Source organism: Engystomops pustulosus, chromosome 8, assembly GCF_040894005.1.
Source record: "Engystomops pustulosus chromosome 8, aEngPut4.maternal, whole genome shotgun sequence".
NCBI classification, from domain to species: Eukaryota; Metazoa; Chordata; class Amphibia; order Anura; family Leptodactylidae; genus Engystomops; species Engystomops pustulosus.
The window spans coordinates 30517851-30531064 of NC_092418.1; the positions used below are offsets into that span (position 1 = coordinate 30517851).

The 13214-nt window shown below is 38.0% G+C and overlaps 1 protein-coding gene across 1 annotated transcript; it reads right to left on the reverse strand.

The window, feature by feature from the left end:
- Positions 1-2675: 2675 nt before the first annotated feature.
- Positions 2676-5942, reverse strand: LOC140076053 (parvalbumin beta-like). Its single transcript, XM_072122581.1, has 5 exons — positions 5794-5942; positions 5326-5393; positions 3691-3823; positions 3352-3461; positions 2676-3000 (listed from the first exon to the last, which is right to left on the reverse strand). The coding sequence occupies exons 2-5, from the start codon at positions 5384-5386 to the stop codon at positions 2975-2977; spliced, it is 330 nt and encodes a 109-aa protein (XP_071978682.1). The 5' UTR covers positions 5387-5393; positions 5794-5942; the 3' UTR covers positions 2676-2974.
- Between the last annotated feature and the right edge of the window lie 7272 nt (positions 5943-13214).

A 13214-nucleotide genomic window follows, 5' to 3' on the forward strand; every position in this document is an offset into this window, starting at 1 on the left:
ATTCATGTAATGTAATATCTTGTAGTAGCTGCAGGGAGTGTAAGATATGAGATCACTTCTATTTAGAACAAAACCACACAAGCTGAGCCAGTACTCACTCTGTTATGTATCTATCTACAATATCACATATCTATATCTATCTATCTCCTACCTATCTCATATCTATCTCTTATATCTATCTATCTATCTATCTATCTATCTATCTATCTATCTATCTATCTCATATCTATTTCTTATATCTATCTATCTATCCATCCATCTATCTATCTATCTATCTATCTATCTATCTATCTATCTATCTCATATATATCTCTTATATCTATCTATCTATCTATCTATCTATCTATCTATCTATCTATCTATCTATCTATCTATCATGTATCTCATATCTATCTATCTATCTATCTATCTATCTATCTATCTCATATCTATCTATCTCATATATATCTATCTATCTATCTTCTATCTATCTATCTATCTATCTTCTATCTATCTCATATCTATCTCTTCTATCTATCTATCTATCTATCTATCTATCATCTATCTATCTATCATCTATCTATCTCATATCTATCTATCATCTATCTATCTATCTATCTATCTATCTATCTATCTATCTATCATCTATCTATCTATCTATCTATCTATCTATCTATCTATCTCCTATCTATCTATCTATCTATCTATCTATCTATCTATCTATCTTCTATCTATCTATCATGTATCTCATATCTATCTATCTATCTATCTATCTCATATCTATCTATCTCATATATATCTATCTATCTATCTATCTATCTTCTATCTATCTCATATCTATCTCTTATATCTATCTATCTATCTATCTATCTATCATCTATCTATCTATCTATCATCTATCTATCTCATATCTATCTATCTATCTATCTCCTATCTATCTATCTATCTATCTATCTATCTCATATCTATCTCATATCTATCTCTTATATCTATCTATCTATCTATCTATCTATCTATCTATCTATCTATCATCTATCTATCTATCTATCTTCTATCTATCTCATATCTATCTCTTATATCTATCTATCTATCTATCATCTATCTATCTATCTATCATCTATCTATCTCCTATCTATCTATCTATCTATCTATCTATCTCCTATCTATCTATCTATCTATCTATCTATCTATCTATCTATCTATCTCATATCTATCTCTTATATCTATCTATCTATCTATCTATCATCTATCTATCTATATATCATCTATCTATCTCATATCTATCTATCTATCTATCTATCTATCTATCTCCTATCTATCTATCTATCTATCTATCTATCATCTATCATCCATCTATCTCATATCTATCCAATATCTATCTATCATCTATCTATCTATCTTCTATCTATCTATCTTCTATCTATCTATCTATCTATCTATCTATCTATCTATCTATCTATCTATCTATCTATCATCTATCTATGTATATATCTATCTATCGGTCAATGCATCTATCAAATATATATTTACTATCGTTCTATCTACTGTTTCTATCTATCTATCTATCTATCTATCTATCTATCTATCTATCTTTCTGTCTCAAATCTATCTATCTATCTATCTATCTATCTATCTATCTACTCTATCTTCTGTCTATCTCGTGTCTTTTGAATATATATTTATTGTATAACTATCTATCTATGTATCTGATAACACTCATCTATCTCGAAACTATCTATCTATTATCTATCTACCCAAATTAAATTCTACTAATCTTGTATATTTCTCTATATCTCTTATTTATCTTTCTATCTTTAGAGGCTTTCCTTCACTTAGAACAAAGATTTGGGGCCATATTCATATATTTGTCTATATATGGCCCGTCTATGGCATCTATCTCATATCTATATGTCTATCTATGTATCTTTCTAATTTCTATCAATCAATATATCTCTCTTCTAATTTATTACTTATTCATGAATTATCTATCCAAACTATGAAAAAAATGAAGCAGCACTCCAGATGCAGTAAGTAAGACAGGCGACGTTTCGGTGCAGTGTGCTTGAGAAAAGTCCACTCTGCACCGAAACGTCGCCTGTCTGTGAATAAACTTCACCTCATCTTACTTACTGCATCTGGAGTGCTGCTTCATTTTTTCATAGTTTGGGTAGCTTTCAAACCCATTTTACCTGGACTTTGGAGCTTGGTTTGCACCCCCTTCCCATTTAAGGGGTCCTTGACACTGTGCTGCTATGGATTTTTGTTTTGATCTATCTATCTATCTATCTATCTATCTCATATCTATCTATCTCATATCTATCTATCTATCTATCTCTAGCTATGATCTATCTATTATCTGTTTACCTATTTATCTGTTATGTACCACTATTCTGTATCTCTCTATCTATCTATCTCATATCTATCTATCTATATCATATCTATCTATCTCATATCTATCTATCTATCTCATATCTATCTATCTATCTATCTCTCTATCTATCTCCTATCATCTATCTCTCTATCTATCTGTCTATCTATCTATCCATCTGTTGATTTATCCATCTACTATCATCTATCTAGCTATCTCTATCATCTATCTAGCTAGCTATCGATCTATCATGTTTAATTTTTGTTAAAAGCTTCAGAATTGCAGGTTCTGTTTTCCCATTCAAAAAAAAAAACATAGAAAGACCAACTTTTTTATTTAAATATTTTTTAATTTTATTTTTCCTTCTCCCAGCCACAACTTGAACATTGTGATTGGTTGAAATCAGTAAGCGCCATCCAAAAACACTTAAGACATAACATCGAATGAGCAGAGTACCTGTACATTGTTAGATATTTCAATAGTCCCAAAAAGAGTTAACATTCGGGCATTTTACAAATGCCCTGAGACAGTATAAAAATGCACAAATAAGTGCCAGCCATGATTGAGGTGCCTGTTGGGTGTAAATTGAGGGATTCAGTCCTTGTCTTCCTTTTGGTCTTAGGCTGTTTATGCCTTCACCAGTGCCTGGAATTCTGAAATGTGATAGAAAAGTCATTGTTAATGTTTTATTTATTATTTATGAAAAAGAAATTCATAATAATTTACTTTTATTTATTTTATTTTATTTTTTTTTTAATTCATAAACAAATAATGCTTTGCTCCTATTTTTGAAGGTTGGAGACTTCTCAAAAAAGTTTTTAAATTGAAGGAGCATAGTTCTTATAGATTATTTTTTATGTATCGAGTGCTATATAATAATAATAAAAATAAAAATAATAATAATAACCTTTTTTTAAAAAATGATAAACGTATCATATTTGTATTATTGATTATAGATATTTATATCAATATAGTGGAAAGTTCTGGAAAAAAATAATCCTTACCATCTACTCCAATCTTGCCATCACCATCAGAGTCACCAGCCTTCAGGAAAGCCTTGGTCTCAGCGTCGTTCAGAGCTCTGGCATCAGCCTTGAAGTTCTGGAGGAAGAGGCTGATAATAAAAGGGACATTGTTATAAAAGGGACCTTTCACCTGGAGCAAATATTCAGTTTACAGCCTCTTTGTACCCTGGCTTGTTTATCCCCCCCCCCCCAGATGCTACGTTTGCATCTGATCTCTAGCGCCCCCTTCTTCTTCTGGTCACTTGTTATATTGTGCTTATAAAAAGTCCCCAGACCAGTCGTATCTATAGTATAAAGTAATATAAACTGTTTCCTTACGAGAGTTCATCTTCCTCAATAAATCCACTGCAGTCTCTGTCAAGGATTTCGAAGACCTTCTTGACCTGATCGGCAGATTTGCTGGACAGGCCGCACTTCTGGAAGAAGGCCTTGTATTGAAATGAGTTGTCAGCTGTAAAAAGAGGAATATTGTAAGTCACAAATGACCTATAGAAAAGTAGGTATAGGTATAGAAAAGTAACATAAAAATGTGTTTAAGCATCTGATAATTATTTTTTAGAAACAGCGCCCCCTGTGTCCATAGGTAGAGCCTGGTAATGCACCTCATCCCTTTCTAGTGAATGGAGCTGAGATGTAGCAGCAGGAATCGATCATAGATGTCTATTCTAAAGCCTTACAACCAGTTTAAGTATTTTGAAGCATTTTTATATTCAGTTCCATTCGCTCTCACATGTATCTAGTACTTTTTTGTGTATTAAAGAAATTATATATCTTCTATTTTATAAAATGATATATTTTTCTGCTCTTTTTGTATCTAGTATTCCTCTATAGATCCATTAATTGTCTATGTAGTTCCCTTTTATCCCATCCATCTATCTAATTATCTTATGTCTTATGTCTATCTAGCCATCTTTGTCATAGCTATCCTGTTTGTAAAAAAAAAAAAGAGAGAGAAAGTTGCACTTGCTGTAGCTAATAAAGACTGCAAGTGATTCGGGGGGCCCTGGTTCAAAGTCCTATCATAGTATAATATGAATGAAATATAAAGAAAGTGATTAAATAAATAATCTTTTCTTGATTATGATTGATCTATCTTTCTGATGTATATTACATATCTATCTTTTGCTATCTCATCTATTGCTCAATATCTATATCTATCTATCCATCTATTTGTTGTTTATTTCTCTATCAATCAGATTGATACCTGACTGATTACCTGAAGTTCTTAGGACCTTAAGAAATTTCTGATTTGGGCACCTGTAGCATCGCATGATTTATAGTGCTAGACATTTAATCTAGGACAAAGGGATTTGTGAGCCCCTTCCCCAGGCTCCATGTGCCCAGGTTTGCCTGCAACTTCTGCAGCCTCTAATATCTATCTATCTATCTATCTATCTAATTATCTATCCATCTATCTATCTAATTATCTAATTATCTATCTATCTATTTATCTATCCATCTATCTATCTAATTATCTATCTATCTAATTATCTAATTATCTATCTATCTATCTATCTATCTATCTATCTATCTGTCTGTCTGTCTATCATCCATCTATCTCTCATATGTATCTATCTATCTTTCATGTCTATCTATCTCTATCATCTATCTATCTATCTATCTATCTATCTATCTATCTATCTCATATCTATCTATCTATCTATCTATCTATCTCATATCTATCTATCTATCTATCTATCTCATATCTATCTATCTATCTATCTATCTATCTATCTATCTCTATTATGTATCTATCTCTACCATGTGTTTATCTCATATCCATATTTTTTTCTATTTATTTCTTATCTATCTATCTGTTGTTTTTTTTTCTCTCTTTTTCATCCTTCCTTCCTTGCTCTCCTCTTTTCTATCTTTAATTAATGAACTATGTGACCCCCCGCATTAAGTCTTCTCTTCTCGCTGTCTCCTTAGCAGAAAAAAATGATGACTTACCAGCTACACTGGCCAGGGCGGCTTCAATGTCCTTGGCGGCGAGGATGTCGGTGATACTCATGATTATGCTGCAAATATAAAAAGAAAAAAAAAATGTTATTCATACAATACTTCAAATTTTCTATGCAGTCAAAAAAAGCTTCTAGAATGTGGCGGCTCCTCTTCACTGTGCACCTCAGATTTCTGCAAACTGAAGAGTGAATGCGTCGTCTAGATAAATTATTTTAAAATATTTAAAATAAAGATTTCAAATATGTTTTTTTTTTATAAAATAATAAATTAGTAAATGGTAAAAATTAAAAATTCGCTTCACTCTTCAATCCGCAAAAGCTTAAGTATTTTGGGTTTTGTGCTCTCTGTATCAGTGTCTTCCGATTTCTTATACTCCTTGATCCTGGTATCGTTGGGTCCCAGGCTTCTGCTTCAGTAGACCCTTCCATGATCTGCTAAGTCCCATGTGAGGCTTACCTTGTAGTGTTTTGGACTGGGCAGGGAGGCTATCTGCTTGGCAGTGAAGCGCTTGCTGAGTGTCCCCTCAGGGCTAGCCCCATTTATATATACTTTAAGTTGCATACCATATACAGATCTTGGTTCCCAGCGTCACGGATAGGGAATGGTGTCAAGTGAACTTGCCTAACTAATCATCTAGCACTATTTTTATCTCCAGAGTATACATATGATATTAGCAAATGCAACCAGATAAGTGGGAAGATGCATTAAATATAAACTATTGGGGGGGGGGGGGGGTTACTTTATGCAGGAAACAAGAGGGGGAAAAAATGACACTTTGTGTAAAGTTTCCTAAGTAGCAATTATAGACGTTTGGTATTTAACGGGTTGTAGACTGGAGCAAAACATGACAACACGGAATAACTTAGTCCGGAATATCCGAAATACTGGAACAGGCGGACAACAGGTCACAATCTGTAATAACAAGGATTTGTTACAGCAGGAAAAGCTTTTATTTTGTGAACTTTTGTTATGTTTTTATGCAACTTTTTAAAAACATCAGGAAAATGTTTGCACTACTTATAAGATAAGAAGCAGTAGATGGGGATGGTAAGGGGTTTTACACAACTTCATATTACTCACATGCAGTCCTATGCATTTAGTCGTTAAATCATTTATTGTATTTTTACTTGTATTTATTTGATTTTTGGACATTTAATATAGTTATTTGCAATAGTTTTTTTTGTTGTTGGACAACCTGCACCCATTGAAGGGGTTAATGAGTTTCTGTCAGGGACAGGGGGAATAGATGCCAAGCAAATGAATGTGCTGTCTTCAGCCTCCACTTACAAATCTTGTGTTACATGGACTAAGTAATTCCCTTTCACAAGTCGCAGGATATATCCAGACTGGTGCAGTGAAGTGACTTTCTCCCCCCCCAGAATCCTTGGCCTTTTATGTACATTGCCCCTAATTTGTAGAAATGTTTTAGTTGGATTTGTTTCTAATATAGTTTTCAATATTACTATTTATGAGTTGAAAACACCAAAAAAGGGGTCTAAATAGCAAAAATTGAAATACCACCAATCCCTAATGGTGTTCCCATCGTGATGGACACAAGCAGGGGTGTAACTTCAGGGGGTGCAGAGGTTGCAATTGCACCTGGGCCCAAGAGGTTTAGGGGGCCCTTATGGTGTCACTTTCCCATATGGGAAGACTATTACTATAAACCATACATTATAGTCTGGGGCCTGGCACAGACTTTGCACTGGGGCCCATCAGCTTCTAGTTATGTCACTGGACACAAGGGTCCTCTGTACTTGGGTTTTTAGCTAAACCAGATATAAAGCGGTGAAAGTAGTGGAAAACATCTTGTTACCTGCTCCCAGCCCTGATATAGGTAAACCATCCTTAGGTCCATGCCTGATACTGTAGCTTGGCATCCCGTTCCCAAATTCTCTAGGGTTAAGGTTGCAGTCATGATAGCTGACAGCTCTTTCCCAAAACGTCTTTCAGGATAGGTCAAAGTGAGGCCATCCCAACCACAGTATACCTCATACCATATCAATGAACAGGAGCCTTTTGGGGTCCCTACCACTACCCATTTCTGGAGCACACAGAGATCAGTCTCCAGTAACACAATTACGGTCCACCACAGTCTACATATGGGGCTAGGGCCTCCTGAGAGCACCTGGTTTATAATGAGTTGAAGTAGACAGTCAGACCTTACATGTCTCAAGCAATGGGCCATGTTCTCTTTGGACACTTTGCTGATGTCTACAGGTGACTGCCCCCACTAGAAAGACCGGCATGAATAGGATCTGCCTTATCTTTTGTGGTTCCGGTAGTTCCCCATGTGGTGAGGGATGGTGTTTCACGATGCATGCACCGCACAGTGCACATGCCACAAAAGAAAGCTATGGGGTCGTGAGACAGCGGCAGTTTGTCTAGATAACTCTCAGGAAACACATAGGGCAGTGGTTGCGAACCTATGGCACGGGTGCCTGAGGCGACACTCAGAGCCCTTTCTGTGGGCACCCGGGGCATCACCCAGCACACCAGACAGGACAAGAATCTTCCTGCAGTTCCAAGCAACGTAAAAGATGCTGCTTTCAGGCATATATTAAAGTGATACTTACTTACTTTGCTACTTGGGACTATAGGAAGAGGGAGAATGAGTAGACAGGGACAAATTATCTCTGAAGGACCTTCTGCTGGCCCCACGATTCTCTGCTGCCACCAGGACCCTGCATTGGCTTACAGCTTGGGCCCCCAAGGGGACCTCTAGTACTCTGGTGGGCCACTCCGTCCCTTCTCACATTCATTACTTCAAAAATATGGTCTAGACAGCTGGTGGCACTACACAAAAATGAGGCCGACAACAGGGACTGAGACTCAAAAATATGGACCATAGCAGGGGTTTAAAAAATACCAAACACACTAGTTTTGGCTTAGAAGCCACTAGTAGAAGTTGCAGAAGTTGCAAAAACATAAAAGCCTATTGTCGGGTTTAACCATAGATATACCGACCTGGGCTAAAAATAAAAATGTTGCTATTTTCACATAAGCAATTTATTTTGTTTACATATTTTAAAGGAAATCTACCATCAGGATCATGGATTATAAACCAAATACACTTACATGTTGGTGGTGTGCCCCCTTTATCAAGATACGCTGTTTTTTAAACTTCTTATGCCCTTGATTTTGAAGAAAACATGCTTTAAGAGCTATGCAAATGAGCCTCAGGGGCTCCAGGCTCCATTAACTTCTATGGAGCGTGGAGCCCCACAGGCTTGTTTTGAAGCATTTTTTCAGAAAAAAAAAAAAGGCATAAAAAGCTAAAAGAAGATAGGATCCTGACAAAGGGGGCACACACCAGCATGTAAGTGTAGTTGGTTTATAATCCATAATCCTGATGGTAGATGTCCTATAATCTCTGTCAAAATAAACTTTTTTTTTGAGCCATGTTTCCATTTATGGGAAGTTCGGATCACATTCAATCATGAAGAAAAAAAATCCTGCTGACCAAGTGTTAAGTAATATGTGTATCCATCTAATACAGGCAGGGTGGCGTGCGTGTGGAGCATGAATATGGATGTTCTTTGTCATGGATTAGTCCTGTCAGTTACTATATCCCATTCCACCATACACAGTCCAGATACAAAAATACTACAGGCGTTTCATCAATGAAAGCTCCTGTCTAGAGGAGACACATTATATCTGTCAGTACATTTTTCAAAGAAAACCATTGCATTCATTTAGTTAAGTGATATGTCAACACGGGCAGATTGTCCCAAGCATCCAGAAATGTAGTACTAGCAGTCTCTCTTATGTCTATAGTCAACCAGATAGACAAATGTTGTCATTCAGAATTTGAAACTTCAATAAATTGTACAAGATGAAAAATACTAAAAAGGTATGTTGAAAATAATTTTAATTCTAAGTTCATATCTTTATCGGACATCAATTCCATCTTACAAAATTAGAGGACATCTTCCAACAGGATAAAGGTTTGTAAACCAAGCACACTAACATACTGGTGTGTGCGCCCTCTGGCAGGACCTGCTTTTCTTTAAGCTTCTTTAGCCTTTGTTTTTATGAAAAAAAGATTTAAAAAATTATGCAAATGAGAATGAGGGGCTCCAGGCTCCATTGATATCTATTGAGTCTGAAGACCCCAAGGCTCATTTGCATCATTTTTAAAAACTTTTTTTTTTTTTTTAAAACAAGAGCTTAAGAAGATAAAGGAAGAACAGATGCTGACAGAGGGGGCACACACAGGTATGTCAGTGTGCTTGGTTTACAAACCGTGGTGGTTGATTTATCAATGTCTGTTTGGCCTTTAGAATGGCAGGCGCTGTCTGGAAGTTGTTTACTGTTTTGGAGTTTTGCTGCCATAGAATATTATGGGGGACTCAATGTAAGTCTATGGGAAAACACATGGGGACTTATTTACTAAGGGGCGCGCTGCTCACTTTTGTCGGACTGTTCGCCTTTTTCGGGATTGCACAGCTTGTACAGGGATTTAACAGGTGTCTGCGCTGGGATTTTGTTGCATGCAATAGTTTTTTGGCGCAGCTGCGCTTGCTTCCATGTGTCACAAATTAGGGGGCTGTGCCGTTGGATGATCCGACTGATTCGGACTGGTTTAACTTTCAAATTGTGTCGCAAGCCCAAGCACTTAGATGCACCACTAAAAAGCGGTGAAGCGACAAATTCATGATATCCGGCGCACAATCTTAGTGAATTGCAGCACAGTGCATTATCGTCGGACAACTCCAGTAGCCGGGTAAGTAAATGTGCCCCTTTGTCATTGTGTTTATGTAAAATTTAAACCTTCCTCCCCTAAAAGGAGAATAGTCCTAGACCATAGGCTGAATTCACACGGCCATTCAGGGAATGTACACCCGGCCAACGTATATACGGCCAATATACGTCCCCCATAGACTGAAATGGGTGCATGTCCTATCTTTTCTTGGCATATGGCGCCGTGCGCCATATATCCCTATGGAGAGGGGCGGGGGTGAGCAGTGCTACAGTACGGCGGGCAACTGCAGTGTGAATGCAGCCTTAGAGTTAGGGAACAAAGCTTGGAGGAGAAGAAGCAACCATAAGAAGAAGAAGCAGAGACAGGGACACTCTGCTATAAACCCTGGGCTCCTAGCCTCCTTATGAGAAAGAGAGGGGCAGCTAGCCCAGGCCTTTCTTCAGGATAGAGTCCTTCTCCTGCCAGGGAGAAGATTGGAGAGGTCAGCCCTGTCACTTGCTTGTCTTGTTTTGTACCTGAATGTTTACAGTACAGAAGAAAACTATACACTGCAGACCCTGACCCTCTGAATGTATTTCCCATTGAGGTGCATCACGTCTTACCATCCCATCTGGAGAGCAACAAGATGAGGTGACACCTGGACGGTGCCTGGCGGACCCAGCATAGAGTTGGGGGTCACCCCTAACCCAGGTACTGCACATGATCTTCTGACATGTCAGTGGAATAACTGAGGTTATATCAATGGTGGTCTAAATGGTGGTCTGTAAGTTGAGACTTCAATATTGATTAAAATGAAGTGGACATGGTGCTCATCAAATTGACCAAACCCCATGGTGACAGATGTTGAAAACATGGAGTGTACTACATGGAGTACCAAGCAAATGGATTCTCTGTGACACAGTATGTCTGTCACTGACTAGACTTGGTAGATGAGCCTAAGGGCCTAAATGCCAAGTCTGTACAAGGGCCCCAACTATAATGCCCTGGACTCCTTATATACAGTGGGGATTATTTATGAGCCTCTAAGGCTTTTGGGCCCCGATGCAACCAATAAATGTATTCCTTGCTTAAACTTCATAAGGACTTTACTGTAGGTAAAATCCCAGGACATGATCTTCAGGATGGAAGCACAGATAGCATAATCTGGATTAGTATCTAGAGTTATTATCATGACAGGCCAAGGATGAGACAGGAGCATATTCAAGAATGCAGTCAGGAGTAGGACAAATGCTATTTCATTAAAACATAACAAAGGACAAGTGTGGACTTTATTGTAGGGAGATCCCAGGGTCATAATCCTCAGGAAAGTCATGGATTGGCATTGGTTCCGTTCATGCTGAGATGTCATTACCATAAGAGCAGTCAGGATGTAACAGGTCGAAGATGAATTAGGAACGCTTCCCCCCAGAGCACTGCTGTGGCTGGACCTCTCCAGCTAATGGAAGTGGCCACAACAGTAGTGCCACAGGAGTGAAACGCATGCCCATGTGGGCACTGAGGTGACAGCGTCGATTTTGGTTAACATGGGGAAATTACTAACACCGAGGTATGTTCTGTATCATCACTGTGGGCTTAGTAACACCATGGGTGCTGATTTATAAGCTTAATAGACCCTTCCCAGGGCACTTGAGGGTCCGTGCCTAAGACGTCCAGAGGGGAGTCCTCCGGTGCAGAAATGTGTCCTTAACTATTACAGGGAGTCATCGTATATATAGGTTGGGCATACAGAGCTTAACGATTACAAGTCATGGGGCACAGGTCATAATGTTTAGGAGCTGTGGTGTAGTGGGGTCACAGTATAGAGGACTGGACACTGAAGTCTATAGAAATGGGGGTGTAGAAGGATTATGATATATTAGAGTGAGGTACAAGAGAGTCATTTGGGGACATTTATTATACGCCCCAAAATCCGATCATGTCCACCAAAAACCCCATTTAAATCTCTGTCCCAGCGGCACAAAATGGAAATCGTCGGGCTGTCCGACGAAAGTGCGGTCCGCGGGGCCCTTAGTAAATGAGCCCCAATGGCCCAGATTTATCAAAGTTCCTGCGCCAGTTTTCTGTCTGACTTTGCACATCTTTTTAGTGCAAACTGCTTGCACATGTATTTAAGAAGTGTCCGCGACCCAGCACAGTGCAGTGCCTTGTTTCAGATGAACATGGGCCAAAGTATTAGCAATGTTAAAAGTATGTGGTCAGGTGTCCTCCTCTGTTACTATATTTTGGGTGGATCAATAAAGTGAATTGTTTTACACTGATTTCTATGAATAATCCGCCTTGCATGTAGTGTATTGATGTTTGTGTAACTATGGCCCTCTCAGTGTCTCATTCACATAGCCATCACTCAGCGATTAAAAGCGTAAAGATAACTATCCTCTAAAGGAGATAAAACTTCTGATCAAGGAACAGCTGAGCGGAGACAGTTTAATTTTAAAGTTGTAAAAGGCAACCTGATATCACAACGAACGGCTATTTGCCTATAAATAACTGCACAAGAATGTGTAGTTGATGGTTATAAAGAGATTTTATCACGTAATAGGGCTATTAGGCTCAGCCCATGCACATGAATTATCCATAATGTCCGTTTGTATGGAAGTCATTTATCTCAAGTTCAGAGCAATGGCCTCTTATGGTCTGAAAAAAACCCAAAAAACTCCTAAATGTAGTAAACGGGTCATGGACCTGGTACCAGGAGCATGTAATGGGCCAGATGGGGGAAAAGGAAGCAGAAACCCAAACTCAGGGTCAATTTTCAGTTTGGGTAGCGGGCAGACCTCTTGTGGTTACAGAATTTTACAAGTGGAGGCACACGGGGGGTAATTTATCATTGGGCTGCTCCTTACAACAGTTCTATGTGGGTCATTGATCTTATTTCCACCATTCTGAGCTTTTATTTGCACCTTTTGTGAGTCTATTTTTTGCACCTCATTTGTCTTTGTTGTTTTGGCTCTTTGTCAAATTTAGATATTTATTTACCATATGTATACACTCACCGGCCACTTTATTAGGTACACCTGTCCAACTGCTCGTTAACACTTAATTTCTAATCAGCCAATCACATGGCGGCAACTCAGTGCATTTAGGCATGCAGACATGGTCAAGACAATCTCCTGCAGTTCAAACTGAGCATCCGTATGGGGAAGAAAGGTGATTTGAGGCCTTTGAACGTGGC